Genomic DNA, 20954 nt, shown 5'->3' with positions numbered 1-20954 from the left:
CTCTGAGGAAATTTTAGTATTGAACTATGCTGATGCTCATACCTAGAGACAGTGATAGTCAGGAGACAGTGTGAAGAGTTTTCTCATCTAGGGTTTTTGTTAGTTTCTTAAACAGCATATTATATAGAAATCAAAAAATTGCAACTAGGAACCTTCATTTTTTAAGGAATCAGGGTAGGTTTAGCTATCCTGATCTCTCTTTGCATATAACAACAACAACAGCAATCATAATCCTGTAAATGTATCCACATCTAAATTAAATAACACTTGTGCTAAATTGATAGGTCTAATATCAACTTTTCTGATATTAGATACTGGAAATTCCATTAGTTCTGTCATTACAAAATTAATTTATCTTTCTCTTATCATCAACCATTCTAACCATATACACCTTACTTTGAACTTTATTTAATCTCTCTACAGTGGAGATACACTGCCCTTACAATGCAAAGACACAACAAAATACCTGACAGACCACCTCTGATTAGATTAGCGAGAAGTGCACAGCACATACACACATTCTGATAATTTCTTGCATACTGTCCTCTCCTGGCCTGGAAAGTCAGAGTTCACTTTCACATCTGTAGAACGGAGGGGCTGAGAAGATCTGAACAGCTTGGCTTTCTTGTTAATCAGGTTAACAGATTTGACTCCCCACAGTTACTGGGTCAGCCTTTGACTTTGCTGTACCACTGCTTACACATCCATAATTTATCAAGTAGTCTTGAACAGTAAGACTGGGGAGCAGATCAGAGCTTTCTCCAGGAAGATGTATCTCTATATGGCCTAGCAATCAGAAGGGTAAACAAGACTGTATCTCAGGGGTTGCTGATAAAGCCAGGATCCAACTGCAGTGATGTCTGTTGACTGGTAATTTATGGCAAGTAGTTTTGAAATTCCCGTTTATTATCTCTGTTTCCCTAATTAGTTCTCTGGCTAATGAACTTTCGTTTATTAAATGCAAGAAAGTTCTAGAGGTTTTCTGCAGTGAGATTTCATTTGTCCTAAATGTTGCTCCAGTTCATTGGTTAATAATAGGAATATTTTTATGGCTTTATGGTAGAAGAAATATATTCCCCCTTATAACCTCATAAAGCATATTCTTTCTGCTGAAATATTCATTTGGATGGGTATATATTTTATATCATGTCTTGGTATGAATTAATCAATACTGCAGTCTCTTACAAATAACCTGAGAGCCAATTTTTTTCATTTAATGCATTCAACTATTAACTTCAGAGAGACTTGCTGGCAGGTGGACAGATCTTGAGTTTTTCCCTGAGACATAAATTGTCAAATTATTAAGCTTGATTATAATCCCAAGAGGTGTGTGTGAAGGAGGGACTTGGCACAAAAGTAGACTGCCAACCTCAGCTGAAACCTCCTGCTTTTGCTATGAACCTATGGATTCAGAAATCTAGGATGTTGGAGGGAGCTGAAGAGGCCTAAGTAGGTTGGACTTGCATTAAAAAAAACACTGTCCAAGATAAGCAATGGTTTCCTGACTGCCTCCACTTCTGACAAGTCTCTCTTCTCTATAGGCACATCCTGAAGAGCAGCTACTAGCCAGGAAGGTCCCTTAGAAAAGGTGTTGGTGACAAAGCTGCTGCGGAGGGCACTCTGCCTTAGTCCCCCATTGTAAGTGACTGTTTTCGATGTCGAGGGACACAGCAGTGGTGGAATGGTAGCTGAAGTAAGTTCAGTTACTTTCTGTCAGAAGGGGTGTAGGATTGCTCTTAATGAAATACTACAATGCAATGTTTTTCCCCCATTTTTCTTCATATTATCATCTCCATGCAATTGAAAACACTAAGACAGACCCACAAAGTACCAGAAAAATAGTGCTGTCATGTTTGAGCAGTTAATTTGAACATTCACAAAATGGTTCTTAAAATTTAAGGTGTCCTATCTGCTGAAGATTACTTCTCCATATATGTTTCTGTTTCATTAAGATATCATTCTTGCTGCACATTTTCTCACACTAGCTTTGGTATCTTCTGCGTAGCACAGCTGGAGACAAGAAGTCAATATTCAGCCCAGCTGCAGAATAGCATGTGACAAATATTTTCCAACACATTGAGCAAATGATTGATACTGGCAGCTGTCCAAAGCTCTACACAGAAATTGTACCAAATTAGAATTTTGATTAGTATTCTGATTAAGATTTATTACCTTTATTCTACTTTATTAATTATTGTTTCTAAGTAATTTCCTTCAGGACATAATAATTAGCATTCCTTCATGGAAGCACTTAATAGTAACCAAAGGAAATTGTATAAAAAAACCCCTCTGATGATGGCACAGCTCATTTCAGAGGTACTTAACAATCCATGAATAATGCTGAGAAACATCTGGTGAAGATGGATTACACACAGCATAGATTAGTTGGCTCAGCATTAATTAGCACCTTCAGAAAGGAGCTTACTCACAGGTACCCACTCACCTCTTCACAGTATTTCAGGTCAACTGATTTGCCATCACTGCGAACACAATCTAGCATCCGTGTTTTGATACCATTACCACAGACAGCCTTCTCGCTGAGCTGACATGTGCTCCAGTCTGGAAACAATGAAATCATTAGGATAGCAGGCATTTTAGATAACAATCTTAATGATCCAATCTCACATTTAATTCTAATTCTGATAGCCTAAAATAATCCTCATAAGCAACTTTAACACATGCAAAGGCTCATGGAGCCCATCTGTCACACATTTTTAGAAATAGCCACAGATACTGCAATGTTACTGTCAGTGACATGATGCCTTCCTGAAAAGTCTGTATTTGGTTTTACCTGCATGGATTTTGAGCAAATCACAAAAAGATCATAGAAATTTCCTGGATTTACAGCAGGCACACTAAACCCAGGTTGCAAAATCTCCAATAATATTTTATCTGAATCAAATAGCCTGAATCAGTTTTCAGCACAAACCACACAGCTCACTGCGTAAGAATAGAAAGAAAAAATCTGTCTTTTAAAGTGAATGCAACTATGTTATAGTCCTTCCCTCTCTCCTACCCTCTACTTACACACATAAACCCCTCACCTGAGAAACAACAGCAGAATAAGAGTTTTTTGCCAACTGTGCTAGGCAAGAATAAGGTATGGCTGTAAGGCACTTCTGCTGAATCAGTAGCTTTTGACCTCTAGAGCAAGCCAACTTCTAACTAGGTGAGACCATCTGAAACGCATTCTTTTATGCATCTGCCGTACTAAACATCAGAAGAAGCAGCGTTCCTATAAGTGCATTTTCCCAAGCTGTTACTAGATTATAGCATCACAAAATACCTGTCACGTTGTAATCATAGTGGTAGCAGTTTTTGTTCAAGGTGCAGGGTTCTGTCTCGGTGGCAGCAGGACAAGACTTTCCATCATCTGGTTGTCTCAAAGACTCTGCTGACCTTTCACGGACATTACTTCCATTGCATGGCTTGAAATGGAAATCAGAAACAGCTAGCTTTGATACTTTTGTACCCTGATACCTTTTCACGCAGTACTATAACAGTCTTTTAAGTAACCTCTTCACAGAATGCAAATGTAAAATAATGGCACCATGTTGTTGCCTAAGAGAAACTATTTCCTTGTTTATTCAGAAAGAATTGTCTGTTGTTTCACCTTTGTAACACCCAAGATGAAATACCCTCTGATTACTTTGTGGAGGAAAAAGGATGAGCAGGGAGGCACTGCGGGGCGGAACATGGGAAGGTTGTAACGGGCGGAGCACTGCTGCCGGAGAAGAAGGCGGGGCTTTACAGCATTATAAAAGAGCAGGACACGCTTCATTAAACGCCATTTTGCCACTCCTCATATTGGTGTCTGTGTGGTGATGGTCCGGGGCCTGGGGAGAAGGCCCCGTGCCTCCTCGGTAAGAACGAGAACGGTAACAAGTGGTGACCCCGACGTGATTCCGAGGAGGCGGCTCGGCTGGCGCAGGCGCCGGGAGCGTGAGGAAGGGATCCGGATCCGGAACCATGGAGGCCATATGTAAGGTAGTAATGGCCTGCGCCAAGGAATGGCGGGCGCCGCTGAAGGCGGGCGCGATACGAGCGTGTGTAGAGAGGCTCGTAAAGGAGGGAGCGATTACTTCTCCTATGGAGATTCTGCGGGAGGAACTGTGGCTGCAATGCACAGCAGCGCTGGCGGAGTTCCCGATGAACGGGGGATCCGCGAGGGAGTTAAAGGTGTGGGGGCTGATAAGAATGCTCCTGCGGAGAGCGAGGGAGGAACGGGAGACGTGGAAGGCGGCTAGAGAGGCACTTAGAGGGAGTGGGATACGCGTGGGGTCGACGGAGATAGAGGGAGCGGCGGAGGAGACGGCGCCAGAGGGGGGAGAGGAGCGGGTCGAAGAGCAAGGGGAGGAACAACGGGACGGAGGTCTGGTGATGCCAGCCGGGCTGGGAGAAGAGGCTTCGCGTGCCCCTCCACCACACTACCCCTGGGACGAGTTGCGACAGGCAGACAGAGCAGGACAACCTTGCCCCGTCGCGCCCAGTGAGCCCGAGGGGGAAGGAGAAAGGGGGGAGAATGAGCGAGGGAATGAGCGAGAGAATGAGCGAGAGAATGAGCGAGAGAATGAGCGAGGGAGAATACGAACACCGAATGAGTGGCTCCCCGGGGCACTCATGGTACCTGATAAGAGCTGGAATCAGGGCGAGTCAGCGGCCAAAGATGGCGCCGGGGACAGAGAAAGAGGGTGGAGGAGAGTCACCTTCGATAGTACGAGACGAGCCAGTGGGAGGGAACGGGTGAGCGAGGATGAGATGGACAGCCTTACAAGGCGGCTTCAAGAAGTCTATCGGGGGGGGGAGCGCGAGGGAGGCGTGAGAGCGGAGGAGGTGGAGGAGGATGTGGAGATAGGACTAGAGCAGGCGCTGCGGCTCCTGCGGAGGCTGGAGAGAGAAGTACAAAAACAACAGCGGATGCTGCAGCGACTGGCCGACACACGATCCCAGGACGATTCCAGTGGCGAAAAGCCCCGAGCCGAGTTATACCTGCCAGATTGGCAACTATCAGCGGGGGCGGTGACATTACGGGGTCTTAAACTCACGGCACCCCCTGAAACGCCGTCGGCGCTGCCGGTACGCCTGGCGCCCGGAGGGCTCATAGAATGGACGCCCATCGACCCAAAGGCCGTGTATGAAGAACTCGGGAAGCTAGTAAAGGTAGAGCCACCCTGGACAAAGATAAAACAGACACACGCAGAGAGCTTCACTGAATTCTGTGACAGGCTCCAGCGGGCCATTGCAGAGTCAGACTTGCCCCCTGAGGCCCAGGGTCCGGTCATGACGGAGTGCCTCTGGCAGCAGAGTGACGCCATGACGCAGGACATCCTGAAAACGATCCCTACAGGAACACCATTTTCGGTTGTCATCCGCACGGTACTGCAAAAACAGAATCAGGGAACAGCAGCAGCGCAGGCTCTTGTCACGGCGGTGGACCAGATGAGAAAGGGACCACAGCGTTGCTTCTCTTGTGGATATCACAGGGAAGAGGGTATGCTGCGGTAAAACGGGAGGAGCAGATAAGATGGGTTCCAATGAAATGCATAAAACCTGACCTAAATGCACGTATGGGAGGGTCTGGGGTGTAACTAATCATTCTTGGTGAGATTCCATCCTGAACAGGGCGACGCCAGATGGGATGCTGCTGCATGGCTGCATTGATGTTTATCGCCGGCTTCATGATTCCGGGGACCGCAGAGTCATACTGGAGGAGATGAGCACAGGCGCACAGAGCAGCTCACTACTGCATCCCGTTCAACCCCGAGGCGGGGCCGACAGAGACTTTCCTGACGGGGAACAAGTCAACACAGGGGCGTGGATCTTGTCATGGTTTGATTAGAAATGGCTTATAACACTAGGCTTGATAGCACTCACAGTAGTAATAGCGATATGCTGCGGCTTGCTAATTCTGAATTATTGCTTACGGCATGTACGGCTTAACTGCTTGATAGACATGAGCATAGAGTATATCAATTAATAGTACAGAAAAAAGAGGTTCTAGACAGGATATTTGCATGAGAAGCGGTAGACTAGGCGTAGCGGAAGATCACGCGGTGTGACGCGCAGCCTAGGGGTGGAAACGAAGTGCACCTGTATGTAAGCTTGCACGCAGCCCACAATAAACGCCATTAGACGAATGGCTAACTAACCTGTTTGGCAATCTACCACAGTGGCTAATAGGACTGCTCGCTGAAGGCTTGCGCATTTTGCTAATCCTCATAATTATAGGCTTATGCTTGTGTGTAATACTGAGCTGCGTTAAGAAAGCCTTGCTGAAAGTAGCGGGCCAAGTCTGGATTGCTCGACAACAAGAAGGAGAACTTCTGGAGGAATGGCTGGGCTTTGGAGGGGGGATATAGTCTGTTGGAAATGAGCAATCCCGCCTATGCCTTTAAGGTTTTCGCTGAACCGACGAAGACAAGGACACCGCCTGCGTTAAGAAGCGGAAGAAGGGGAGGCAGCACACAGCTCCGCTCACGAAGCTACTAATGCAAGGAACCACCCGATGGCGGTCCCGTCGAGACACGCCGCACTTCCGCGTGTTTTGTTGCGTCCCGCTCGATATAACGAAACAACGTTGATGGGAGAGGGGGAGATGTGGAGGAAAAAGGATGAGCAGGGAGGCACTGCGGGGCGGAACATGGGAAGGTTGTAACGGGCGGAGCACTGCTGCCGGAGAAGAAGGCGGGGCTTTACAGCATTATAAAAGAGCAGGACACGCTTCATTAAACGCCATTTTGCCACTCCTCATATTGGTGTCTGTGTGGTGATGGTCCGGGGCCTGGGGAGAAGGCCCCGTGCCTCCTCGGTAAGAACGAGAACGGTAACATTACTTGGATAATACCTTGATATTTTCCTAACTAGTTCATATTTCAATAATAGTACTTTGAAATTATTACACCCATAAACTGGATGTTCAGATGCTCACTTTGCAAATGGTGTACCATAATGCACCAGAGTCTAAGTACTTAAAGGTCCTGAAAAACTTTTTCATGTTTGGACCTGAAAAGAGTTTTTTAATTTTTGATTTATTTTTTTTTGACATTTCTCTTTGAGAGGAGACCCAGAATTCTCTTTATATGCTTAGTCTTTATCTACAGCTTTTTGCTCTTTAGAGGATACTGTCATCTTGAGTACGGTGATTACACTGCTATGGAAAGGACCATGGCTATACCGAAAGCTGGGCTCCCTAGGCGCTGACAAAACTTGCCCACCCATAACCTACCCCACAGAGAAGAATGACCACTGGTGAAATTTTTTTTTAATAGGAGGCACTTCCACAGAACAATTTCACTTTATGAAAAATACTGGCACACCTTATTTGCAACTAGCTATCAATGATCATAAAGATGACAGTAAATGCAAAGATTGACATGTGTATCCACTGCTTATTCAGCATCTTTCCACAATAATTCACATAAATAAATAAATAAAAATATATATCTTCCTAAAACTGTAAATGTTACATTGAAATACATTCCTTACCAAAGAACATTGAGACCATGGTCCCCATTCAGACATGACACAGTCTTCAGGACACGGTAATGTGCATTTTCTAGCACCAAGTGGCATCTCTTCAGGATCACACAGATAGTCCTCTACAGTGTCAGAAGGACCATCCACGGTGTTTAGCATGCACCTGGAAAAAAGGACTGCATATAAACTGCATTTGTCGTGGATTTTGTACAATATCTGTGTTCTACTGTATTCTGCTGCATTTTAACTTTTTGTCAGCAAGTAACAACTGTCAATTAATTGCAGTAACAGAACTAAGTATTGATACAGAATAACCAAGAAAAGCCGGCAAACCAAAAGTAACCCCCTGTTTTACAGATGATGGCCATATAAAGACATGCAGCTGGAATGCATAATTCAGACATTCACTATTGGTGATTTGCTGAGAGCTTCCAGGCAAGTGATTTACTTGACACTAACTCATCAGTAAGCCTGCATAACATGAGTCCTCTATAGCTTAGACATGTGATCTGTATGATTCAACTGATAATCTATTTTTCAGCATAAGTACTGATTAATTCTGATGTTTCATACTGAAAACTTTTTTTTTTTTAAAGAGAATTCTTACTAGAAATCTAGTTGCTATTCTGCGAAAAGAGCTGTGCATAGATTTTTCCAACATTGGTCAAGCAAAAATTAAGACTGTGATCTTTTTGAAGAAAATATTTACACTGAAGAAACAGTGCAATTGTGAACAAAATCTTGTAAAGTGCAGCTGTTCCTAAGTACTTGTGGCAGTAAACTACTAAATGTTCTCTTTACTGCTACTGGGTCCTTCAAACTGAATTCAAATTATGCTTTTGTATTATTCAAATTTATAATCTCAAAATGTGTGTGGCTTTGTAGTTAGCCCCATAAAATAATACACATTCAACTGCTTTACCTGCTGTGTATCACACCATGTGATACTAATTTTAATTAGCCTTTGATTAGAACTTTAAGTTGACAAGCATACAAGATGCTTGGATCAGGTTCAATATACAACAGAAGATGTCTGGACTCTCACTTCATTCACTTTTGCCACTCTTTCCTGTAATAAGGCCTATTATTAATCCTGAGCATATATGTACTTAGAAGGTTCTTTTTTAAAAAAATCACAATTTCATATAGAAAGAGGGCCATTTTGTCTTTCAGAAAAGCCATAGAAATATGTTACAGTATTTGTATTAGTATAAAAAATATAATACACATTAGTTTCTTAAAAAGAAATCAAGGCCTAGATCTTAGCCAATAGATAGAGATATACTACATTTACTGAAGCTATGCGGATTTATAGCAGCCAAAGTTCTGGTCCAATATACCATGGACAGACTTATGCTATACATGAGATAGAATTACATAGAATTAAATACAAACATGATTCACAGTGAAGGTTTTTCTCTAAACTCGGGGAGAAGCAATGTTGTTTTACCTGACTTTTCTGGTTTGAACACCTTCTCCACAATTCTCTTTCAAGTCCACACTGGTCACTTTGCAGACGCTCCAGGGCTCAGTAACCCATATGTACTGATTGCAGTCACTGTGGCATGGGACTACCTCATAGACCTGGAATCCACATCGAGTGTCAGTTTTGTTTCATATACAGATAAGATAAACATGCAACAGTGATCATGCTGAGATACAATCAAAAGTATCGCTACTGCTCTTTTTGATAAGAGAAACCAGTGATAATCTGATGTCTATAGAAGTTGCTGACGAAGAGGTTGTAGCAATAATACAGATAAAATATTTGATGCAAAACTACAGGAATAAAAAAAAAATCAGAAGCTAAGACATCTAATGAGAGATTCCCTTCTTTTCTCTATCACTAAGCCCTTGCCATACCATTTCCACTGATAACACCACCATGACTGACATACAAAATCTTTAACCTGGGCTAAGTGTCTGATATACCTTTTGGAAAAATGGTCCAAAAACTATACTTTTATACTTCAAATCTCCCCTCAACTATTCCATCCTACTGTTATTAGTCACAGGGTTTTTGGTATTTCTAAAGACAGATGAGCTCAGTGTAAATTATACTGACATATACTGCTTTATTTACATTAAAATATTTTTAATTGTGGATACTTAAAATCATTCTAATATAATTTGCATAATGGCATTATTATCAGGCCTAGATTTGAATATAGATTTGAAATATTGTTTTATATAGTAAATTATATAGTGTTCCATACATTTCTTTAAGATACATTACAAAAAAGGGCAGACAATGTAATCAGGAAGCACATGTTAAGGTTATCTCTCTATTTTAGAAACTCTTACCTGAGCCTGAAGAAAGTATTTTCATGAACCGAAAAGAAAAGCCAAAGATAAAAAGAAAGAATGATTAGAGTAAAGCATAGGTATTTAAATGGCATTCATTCAGTTTTTATTACAAACAATATTCTGTGACTTCTGCCAACAAAAGGCATCAAATTTTTCCTCTTGCATCTCTCTTACTATCATGAGGCATTCTTTGTGAGAATTTTGCCCTTAGAAGAAAATAAAGTTTATAAAACACAACTAGTGGGAAGTGATTGTAAAGAAGTTAGCCTCTTTCTCAGATATTCCCTGGTACATGACAAAACTATTTTCCTTCTTTGCCTATAACGAGCATTGACTCTTCACTAAGTGAGGAATCCAGCTTCCCTGTGATGAGAGACAACCCTGTTTTTGGAGAAGATACTCGACTTCTCTTTTAATTAAAGGTGTTTTGATAGCATTATGTGCAATAGGTGCAAGGGAATAAAAGTAACGTGCGGTTCTCATCCTTCTGAAGTTCTCAAGTCTTTCACTGAGTATCTTAATTATGCATAGATTACTTAAAGCCTGTTGCCTCAAAAGTATTTTATACCGGCTAACTTGATATATCATTCTGAGTATCCAGTTAGCACAACTGATATTTAAAGAGAATCTAAAACATTGTCCTTAACAAGTCCTTGACTTCTTTCCAGCAACACTGTTTGAGTAGAAAAAGAGGGCTGATGGTTTGGTATTTTATCAGTTAACCTGCAACAAAAGACCATCCTTCACAAAAAAGATGCCCTGAACAATGAATATGGAGTGAATTTGATAGATCACTATGCAGCTGGCACAACAAATCCAGTGTAGTCAGGACATTTTGGCCTTCTTTGAGCTACATAAGCATTAAGTTAGATGTGATGATAGGTGGTGTAAACTCATTTTGAGCAAGGAACTGGACTCACTGTGCAGCCTGTAGTCACATGGGACATGGCATGCACATTTATTCTTGTCCAGGATTTCCAAAATGAGAATAGGGAGGCTATAATTTAGTGGAATATCTCTATATGACTCACTCTGGTTGGCATCAGAAGAAATATGTAAAACCTCCATATTCAACAGCTTTTCCAGTAACAGAAAAATGGGATATCTTGCCAGAAAGCCAAAGCAAAACTCTGTATGGTATTGTATTTGTTTGGTGATATTCTCTTGACACTACTGGCATTTTCTGTAACTATGATCGCAGGCCATTATAGTTGAGTATAACAAAGATTTCATTTCTAGCTAGGTAGGTACAGAAAAAAATAATGCCTGGAGCTGATCAGGACAGGAATGCTCTTATTTATCTAACAATATCTCAGATTAGCCTCTTCAATTGAAATCCTCTGAAGACCATTAATGCAATTTTATAATAAATCAGATTCTAGTATCATGAGCTGCAAACCCACATTGTAGCAGTAAAGGTATATTTATTTTCCAATTATCTAGATGGAAAAGAGAACAACTCTTTGAAGTTAATGTCAACAAAGTTCCCCTCTTACAGTATTCAAGAGCTTGCCATTTGCATATGATTTTCATTGTGAATTTTCTGTGTATATACATCTGCCAATATACAAAAAGTGGAGCTATGACAGTCAAGTAAAAATAAGGACACGATTTTAAGCCAGAAAGATGATAATTTAGAAAGGGAAGAATGAGAAAAACAGTTTATGAAGTGATTAAAATTATGGCTTCCTCCTTTTAGGCTTGTATGAGCTATTTAGAAATCATTTACATTAAAAATACCATCTGTGATTGAAAACAGGCACACTTTCATGGAGCGCAGTCACCCCGGCTTGGCTGCAGTGAAAGAGCATGACTTCCAGTGTGCCTTGATTCCCAAGGTTTGCTACTTGCTTGAAGCGGTGATGACTTTCAGCTCAGGGCAGTGGGTCATGAGCAGGGTGCACTGAGCAGGGCGCGTTCAGCGGGCGTGAGGCCGGGAGCCCCCTGGCAAGCACTGCCCAGCGGGGAACGGAGGAATGGCCAAAAACAGGCTGGATGGGACATCAGCACCCACTGAATTCGGTACCCCTCCAAAGCACAGACAGTCATACATGTCAGCCCTGGCAGATGCTGAGCAACCTGCTCTTAAACTCCACTGACATCTTAAGCACTTTATTCCAATGTTTCACTGCCCTTCCCGTTAGAAAGTTTTCCTAAGGCTTAACCAAATCTGGTTGCAGCAGTATAAGCCTACTGCTTTTTATCCTATCCATGATGGCCAAGGAAAATGGATTATTTCCTCCTTCTTTGCAACAGCCTTTATGTACATGCTAGCACACTGCTAGCACGCTCCCTCCCATCATCCCTGCCATGGGCTCGACAATATGCTGCAGTCTTGCCTCAGAGGTCATCCTTTCTAGCTCTCTGATTACAGCACAGCCCCTCTGTACATCATCTCCCACATACTTGAGGGCGCCAAAGACCCAGCCTAGCCATTAGGTTTTGTATGTGTATAAATAGGCTCATATTATACATAGAGAGGTATTAAATAAGAAGTAAAACTAATTATATTTAATAGTTGAAATAAATATTCTGAAGTGTCAGTAATGACTAGGTTTTCCAGCTGAATGAATGGTGGATCAGATTTAGATTAATTAATTAATCCACAACTCCTTGGTCATTGTCACAGAGTAGGTTTCTTAAATTTCCTAATTTAAGAATTTACAGTGAGTGTATTTAAGATTAAAAGATACAGCCTCTAAATTTTTTGACATTCCTATCTCATCTGTAGAACCCCCTTCTCATAAAGTACTACATTTCAATTTTATTTTTAAAGTAATTATTTTTATGATGATCTTTCTTATTATTACTGTGACTTGGCAAGTGCTATATAACATTGCAACAAATCAAATTCTAGTCAAAGTACCAGTAGAGGGCAATGGTACTGCATATAAGAGGCCAATAAAACCCTAGTGGAATCACCTTTCATAAAGAAAAAGAAGAGGCTGTTATGTACCACATGAATATTAAAGAAGGAAAAAAAAAATTTGTTTAAACTATAATTTGCTCCTATTGAAACACATTCCTCCTAATTTAAAACGGTTTTAAACGCTGACCCAAATCCAACTAGAATCTTTCTAGTTTGCATTTTGTTAAAGTAGATTACAAACTTAGTTTATTAGCTGCACTTTAACACTTATTATTTTCTAAATTAGAACTAATTACATTCCCTAAAGTAGAAAATTAGATCAACAAGCTATTTCACTCTGTGCTAGCAAAATGTCAATAGGATAATATTAAATACATGCATTTTATTCAAATGTAAATTGACAGCATTTTTTTTTCTACCTTTGAATATTTACAGAGAAGACTATGCGGTTATTTAACATGCCTCTGCAGAGCAAATTAAATTCAACAGTAATATGAATATAAATCAGCTCTGAAGAGCATAAGTTAATTGAAAAGGTAGGTTTTCTTTCTAGAACTCTCCGAGGAAACCAAAAGGCTACTGACAGGCCTGCCTGGGAGGCACAAAAGGCATTGCATAAACTCTTACCAGGAGGTTTCCTCTTTTCAGAGCTGTGCCTTTACACCCATTTTCTAATTTGCTGGCAGAAACGTTTTAAGACAAGTTGAGCTGCTTTTTTGGACCCTAAGAAAGGGTCTGGACCCTAAGAAAGGCACCTGCAAGTACTAGGTGCAGCCTGAAGCCTGTTACGTTTACAGTGCACAGTGCTGGCACCCCAACCAGAGCTGCGCAGTGAAGCAGCTGAGCGTGGCAGAGCCCGGGTCCGCCCAGGGTATGTGCTTCAGGGGGTTGATTTGGACGAGTGCTAAGTTTGGTTCCACAGACTAAATTAGTGGTGAGAGCACTCCCGGTGCGCCCTTGGAGCGCATCCTCCGGTAAAGTCTCACTTGCAGAGCATCCACTTTGTGCGCCCAGACTGCCCTGTAATGGAAAAGCGAGTGGGGTTAGTGGGAACAACTGGAGACCCACTCCAGCAGCGCATTCCTGGTTCCACCGGCAAGTGTACCGCGAACGGCAAGTTCTGGCTTCACTAATGCACAGGAAGGGGCACTGGGACAACACTGTGAGTGTCTGGGAAGTTTTTATTTGTTTTTTTGGTCTAAGGTGGTTGGGGGAATGACACTGAGAAGCTTATCGTTTTGGGCATCTGTAACAAGACACGTTTTACCCATTATATGAGAAGATCTTCAGAAACATGGTCTTCACAATCTCATGTAAGAATGTTTTATTCTGTTCAATTTACAATTCAGATAATGTGCTAAGCTCCCACAGATGATTGAGTAACATAGGCAGATCCTGCATTGATTGAGGAAGTTTAAACCAACATATACTCCTTCTCCCACCTGCATCTGCCTTTTATGCACATTTTCTATATCAAGAAACAATACAATTAAACAGGTGGGTTATTAGAGACGTTGAAAAAGCTATATCAATAATGTAAATATAAACAAAATTACCTGATTGACGTGATCTAGCTTAGGACAGGGTCTTCCACCATTGTAGGGTTTTTCACGGAGCCATTTAGACCGAACCTTTACCCCACTCCCACAGGATTTACTACAGCGGGACCAGTTGGACCATTCGCTGAGCTTGCAGTCTGAGGGACATGGAATAATACAGGCTTCCTCAATATAACCTGAGTGAACGGAAAAGAAAGGGAAATCGCTTCAGCATGTCACTCTGCCACTTCTTCCTGAAGCTCTTGTCTACTTCATTTAGATTGTCCAAAGTTTGACTTGACAGGACTGTGTGAATAGAGAGATTTCTTCATCATTAGGGCTAAATTAAATTCTGCAGAGAATTGACACAGATAACTGGAGACTGTGTTAGAGTAACAGCTGAGCATCCTCACTATTATCTGATTAGGATTCACACTCGCCAGATTTCAGCATTCCAACTTGCTGACAGCTAGGATGCAACTGACACTAACTGATCTCTTGTCACATCGTTCTTACGCTGCAGAAACAATTTTTTTGAAAAAAAAAGGTTTAATTAAAAGCCCCTCCATAATTTTATCAAGTAAGTCAACTGCAGTTAGTAATACATCAAAAATCTAACTGAATCAAAAGATATGCTTCTTATCAGCCTGGAACAAGGGAACTTAACACCCTGTGACCTTTCAGAGGCTAGAAAGAGAGAGTGGTTTGCCACATTAATGATCTGCCGATTAACCACCATCTGCCCTCAGCAGCACACTGAATAATTGCACTGAATGGAAAAGCAGATGTTTCGTTTGGATAAGTCATGGGTCCTGAGAGGTTGGAAAGGGGTAGGACATGGTCCGCAGGGAGTAACATGAAGCTTTAATTCAATGAAAAAGTGAAAATGTCTTTCTTTCAAAAGCGACATATGCCATAGCTTTACAATGTGTGTCATTTATGTCAATATTTATAGCAGAAGCTATAAAATGTCAAATAAAAAGCCTGCCTTTGCCACATTTTTACTACAACTGAGCCTATATGAACTCTCCTCTCCCCTTTCCTTCCCCTAAAGAAGACAAGAAACTATGCCGTGTCAGAGCCACAAAATATTTACTGTTGGCAAATGTTGACTTTAAAGACAAAAAACCCTTGGTGCATATTAGAGCAGTGAACTAAAATATTTGATGAATACCATTCTAAAATTAATACATATGTGAGTAAGATCATTCTCAAATGAACGGCACAGCTTACTATTCTTGGTTTCAAATGTGTTTCTTATGTATCGTGATATTTTTTCTTTGTCACTGCATATTGAAAGCAATAGCTGTCATTTTCCTCTGCTCTGACATTAGCAGCTTTATGTTTTTAACTTGTACATGAATTGTAAGGAAAACTATTCTGCCTCTTTTGAAAGCAACCAATACCAAACTATCACATGCAATGTAAAGAAACAAAACACTTAAAAGATTTTAATTCTATTTACTATTTCTAGCTGCTTCCATCAGTTTGCTTTAAACACATAGAACATTAGGGGTTTTTTTAATCATACACTTACAATAGGAGTATTTTACCTCTAAATTCAGATGTTGGTTTTATTCCATATAAGTCTCTTCTGTTTGTAAGTGTTAAATAGTTAAATAAATATACAGAGCACATCCTGAATTTGAGCACTGCAGAACCAATCTTCACCAAACATATCTCCTTTCAATGGCTAAGTCTATTATATAGAATTATGAGCGTGTTTAACTATTTCTTGCCATTTTACTGATCAGCTCAATAAAAGCGTATGAAAAGGTACACTCTTAGACAAAATATATTTCTGAAGATCATATCACTGCCTGTCAGAGGTGGTGACATAGTTGCCCTGCAGTAGTACATGCAAGATGATTGATTATATTTCATCTTACTTGACATCTCCAAGTTAGTCTTAGAAATCAGATATACTTGATCTCAAAGCCTCATCCTACACTGAACTTTGACTGAATAAATATCAAACTATTATATCCGCACCAGAAATGAGCTTTCAACAAGCCCTTTTAGGCACACTACAAAACTGTGCACCCATACGATTAAGAAATTACTGAATGAAAATTCAGTAACAATAGCAACACAGTTCAGAGAAACAACATCTCTCCAAACAATAAGATAAAATAAACATTTAGTGAGATTTATTGTTTGATAGAACTATCTGAAGATTTTACAACTCTTTATGAATATGCTTGACATCCTGAAATGCTGCATTTCCTTTCACATAACTTCTAAATAGTTTTTTGCTGGAGAAACTTATCTACTTTAATGCAGTTAAAATTTATCTACTTTAATGCAGTTATGCAATTTAGTATTTGTTAAGTTTCTGCCTCTGTAATTAATGTCTGGAAGAAACAAATTCAAATTGCTTTAAATAAATTGTACACCATTAATTAGATCAGTTCAATCAGTGGAGGTTGATTCAGGAAGACTTTATTTTAAGGTCTTCCATAAACCTCTGAGGTATTTTAACTTTGTCTTAATTCATCTCCAAGGGATCTTCTCCATCTTCCTCAGCCATAAAAAAAGGTCTTCTCTAGGATATCACAATATTATGGGACCTAGAAAACTAGGGAGTGAAACACTTCCTGGCCTACCAAAAGGAGCTTATGAGGAACATACTTAAGTAACCTGATTGCCAAATTAGCACCTCTTTTCCTTTATTTTTCTCTCAGCTGATCCAAAATAGGGCAATAAATTTTTTTTTGAGATAATGCTGGCCAAAAAGCTTAACAAAATTTTTAGAATCTTGCAAACAGATGAGGTATCAGATCAATTATATTAAACTCAAGTCAGATGTAACATTTTAATTACACTGAACTACAGTTCAAGTGATTCCATAAAACATCAAATGAAACCATACCACCAGAGGAATCTTTGTTCATATAATCTAAGAAATATCCATGTTTGAGTCAGTCACTACAACTGCTTTAGCACAGAATGCAATAAAACCGCATCTTATTACAGGTATATAATCTTAAAAAGAGCCATAAAACAGTGAAATACAAGCTTGCTCCTGTGTTAATACATTTTGGAAAGGATGCAGTGGGCCAGCTGACGTTTCCCACCTGCTCTATATGAAAAAAATACTGCACTGCAATCCTATGAAGTCCTTTATCCTACAAGCTTAATGGGATAGCTTCTGCTCACCATACAGCTCTTTCCTATGCTGTTTCCTGGATATCTGGCCTGTGAGGCTCTCTGCTCCCTCATTCTTATTTCCTCAGAAAAGCTGCCATCAGCACCCAAACCTCCATGAGTAATAATTAGCTGGCTGAACAGCAAGAATGGAAAAGACACATAAAGACAGAGAACAAGAATGGAGTCAACCACTGAGGGTATAGAAAAGAAGCTCTACAAGGTAGGAAGGCTTGGAGTTACTGGAAAGGTGGAACATTTTTAGACAGCAGAGAGAAAAATATTTATTATCAAGGGAGATGAAAGATAAGCATAAAAATCTCCTAATCACTGGTACAACACTGAATAAAAAACAGATGAAGAGTATGAACAGAATAAAGGGATCTAGAAGGGACTTTCTCAGCTTCCAAGCATTCTTCAAACAGAAGAGAAAGAAAAAGAAATGAGTGAAGCTAGTTTTCATGGCAAAGAGACAAAAGTGGAAACAACAGCAGGGACACAAGATAAAAGAGGCACTGACGGGGAATTGAGGAAAGGGGAAAATAGACAGGGGGAGGGGAGAGGAAAATAAATGGCTCAGAACAGAGAGTCAAGAGAATTGCAGAGATACATATTGCATAGGGAAAGAAAACAAAGAAAGAAGAAAAAATAAATAGTGATCCTGCCAAGAGCAGTATCTTCACATAGCACAGACAGAATGCAATGCCCTAAAGATGTACTCAGGTATCTCCTGACCAAACAGTGACAGAGAATGAAGAATGTTCTCCCAGCTAAAAATAAGAGACCAAGGAAAGAGATAAAAAGACTGTGATATGAGTTGGATTCTGTAAGTCATTAACGTGTAGAATGAAAATGACAAGTCCCCAGTTATAGCTGAGATTAAAATGCTTTTGGCATATTCATTCTTTGGCATCTTTTCTTCCTCTCGGCAACCTCACTATTTCAGCTTCACTCCACAGTCAATTTAGTGTTTAGCTATGCCACTGGACTCCCCTGGAATGCAAGCAGAAGCAGACTTCAAATTGCTTGCAGATATTTCTCTGGCTAAGAAAGAAGGCTGAAGTAAATAAATAACCTGTTGTAAATGACTCATTCCACTCAATTTACTGCTCTTCTAATGCCACTTTTCTCTGAAGCATGTCATCACCTCATACACATTTCTGTGAGCCTGATGTCAACATATGTTTTTAGGATGATTAAGGATGATAATTGCCAGAAGTCCACAGCAATCATTACTCAAAAGTAATGAAAAGTAATTTTTTGCTTGTTTTTTGTTATATTTCAGGTGCTTGTATTTGCAAATTTTGTCCATGCTGTAAATATTTCTGGTGATGGGCTGGTGATGTAGATACATAGTTTCTGACATGAACAGGACATGAATGGGCCTTTTTTCCAGTTTCAGTCGTGTTTCCACTTCTGATCTAATCATCTTTGAAAGGGTGCCCCTTGTGTTAGAAACTGCAAAAGCTTAAAGTAGCAGTCAGTCTGTCCCCAAATAATCTCAGAGCTAAAGAGGGGCTCAAATGCTGGAATATCACACAATTATATCACACACATACAGAGAGGGATGCTGAAGAGACGAGACCCTGGGATACTCTGGTACACAGCATCTTCCCTGCACAGCGTCCAGAAGGGAATTGGAAAGAGATGGCCTATTCCTTTTCCCAGTGCTGTGGTCCATCCCACCTTGCTTATTCCAGCTCCTATCAGCCAAACTTCACTGGTTGGTAGAATGGACAGTTGTCTACCATGAACTAGAATATGTCTACAATATCAATGAAGTTTTATCACTGAACCACAATTTATCAAATGCCTTTCAGCCACAAAGAGTGTGAACTGAACTCAGTATTGAAAGGGAAAGCTTTACCATCCCATTGCTAATTGGCTCTAAAATCTGGACTATTAGAACAACGTCATTAACAGATGTGATGGATAATTTATAATGGAGGACTCAAAGGACTTCACACTTTGTCTAGTGAAAACAGGTTAAGATATAAGCAGGTGGATAAAAGATTCCTTTTTTTCCCCCCCACGAACTACACCTGCAATGTGTAAGAACAGACCCACTACTTGAGCTGAAGGCTGCAAACATAACTAACATCTTAAGAGGTGTTTAAGTGAACTCTCTTGTCTTTAAGAGTGACAGAGTTGTGCTCCTTCTTTCATGAATGAAGTGTCATGATATGTTTCTAAGAAACTGCAATGTCAGAATGATTTATATTCTTTAATGCAGATTTTTTTCAGAGAAATATAAACTTCTTGAGTCTCATCTTCCAAGACAAAGAAAAATACAACTATTTGCATTTCACTTGTTACAGAAGATATATATATTTTTGAGGCTAGTTATACTTCTGCCTAGCCATGGAGTGATAGATTGAACTCCAGTATGACTTTTTTCTTATTTTCAGGATTACCTTTCAAAGCCTCAGAACCAGAGAGCAATTGTTAATGCTTAACCATCTTCTGCATCAGCAGTTCTGTCTCTGGTGAACTAAACAGAGGCTTCCTATTGTCTTTTGGTTGATGAATGCCTTCCTTATGACTGACATCCTATTGACAGAGCAGATCTGGTGGCTCCATAACGCAGAGGCTTATTCTAGTACGGGTGATAAAGGGTAACAGATAGCATATTTCCAAGAGAAAACACGAGAAGACAAGAAGACAAGTATGAAATCCTGCATATAAAAAAATCTTAGAAAAGATGCAAGATACAAAACAGCAAAGTATCCTAATAGCAATAATAATTGGGAACCTAAGCCTACTACCATACTAGATTAGATTTTCCTATGGAAAATATATTTACTTTAGAACCTATACTTGATAGAAAGTCTCAATTTAATTTTTATGCTCTGTTATTTTTGTTGATAGATTTGCATTGCTTCAAGTTAGAATACTGAAAATGAAAAAGATTTTTAAAAGTCCCAGTAAGAGTGGACACAGCAGGTTCTAACTGACATCTTAGACCATGTAGACACTTTTATAACCTTTGAGATTTTACGTTGAGACACATAAGCAATTAACTACAAATTTCCTCGATTCACATAGATACTCCCAGCTACTGTTGTAAAAGTATTCATTGATACGCAGATACTCCTCTCTAATCTTCCGCATAAGCCTTGTAGCCATGGAGAGCTTTGTAGAGTCAGCACAAATCAATGCATCTCATTTAATTATGCTAAAGGGGGAAATAATCTCACACTAATAAGGCAGCAGACAAACTATCCTGGACTGGTTGACTGTGCCTAAGGTTATAACAGCAAACTGACATGAATTAAGAAGGGTAATATGACCCTTATAAAAATGTTACATCTGTCTGCCATGCTACTATATCTGCCATGCCTACACACACACACACACACACACACACACACACACACAACCACCTCTCCACTTATTTGGGTCATAATTGCTATATGATGGAGAGAACCTAAATATTGTAAATATTACAGTTGATATGCATGACAGTGGCCTGCTTTTGATTTTGTTGTCATGAAGGTTCCAATATACACCTTAAAGGGACCACGAAGAAACTCTGTATTTCAATTTTTTTTTTTTTAAAACAAAGATGCTAAAACAGATTGTTGGCAGACACATGTCATTATTCACATATACTAGTG

General features: G+C 40.2%; 2 protein-coding genes across 2 annotated transcripts in view; one reads left to right on the top strand and one right to left on the bottom strand.

The window, feature by feature from the left end:
- Positions 1 to 20954, bottom strand: part of THSD7A (thrombospondin type 1 domain containing 7A) — a 208828-nt gene that overhangs the window by 19983 nt on the left and 167891 nt on the right. Inside the window, exons 15-20 of the mRNA XM_013941489.2 lie at positions 14209 to 14387; positions 9781 to 9786; positions 8927 to 9060; positions 7486 to 7639; positions 3287 to 3428; positions 2444 to 2559 (exon numbers count right to left, since the gene is read on the bottom strand). Coding sequence (XP_013796943.2) covers positions 2444 to 2559; positions 3287 to 3428; positions 7486 to 7639; positions 8927 to 9060; positions 9781 to 9786; positions 14209 to 14387 — 731 coding nt within the window. The remainder of the gene's footprint in view (positions 1 to 2443; positions 2560 to 3286; positions 3429 to 7485; positions 7640 to 8926; positions 9061 to 9780; positions 9787 to 14208; positions 14388 to 20954) is intronic.
- LOC136991296 (uncharacterized) lies at positions 3994 to 6750 on the top strand. The gene is made up of 2 exons (XM_067291641.1): positions 3994 to 5491; positions 5623 to 6750. Exons 1-2 carry the CDS (start codon positions 3994 to 3996, stop codon positions 5715 to 5717), a joined length of 1593 nt encoding a protein of 530 aa, XP_067147742.1. The 3' UTR covers positions 5718 to 6750.

This window comes from Apteryx mantelli, chromosome 2 (assembly GCF_036417845.1).
Source record: "Apteryx mantelli isolate bAptMan1 chromosome 2, bAptMan1.hap1, whole genome shotgun sequence".
NCBI lineage: Eukaryota > Metazoa > Chordata > Aves > Apterygiformes > Apterygidae > Apteryx > Apteryx mantelli.
Note: the sequence above shows the minus strand (reverse complement) of the source record. Positions and strands in the feature narration are given on the sequence as shown.

Excerpts from the sequence above, each read along its gene's own strand:
- LOC136991296 (XM_067291641.1), top strand. The coding sequence starts at position 3,994 with ATGGCCTGCGCCAAGGAATGGCGGGCGCCGCTGAAGGCGGGCGCGATA. Across the intron at positions 5,492-5,622 it reads TGGATATCACAGGGAAGAGG|GGCGACGCCAGATGGGATGC; the intron begins GTATGCTGCGGT and ends CATCCTGAACAG.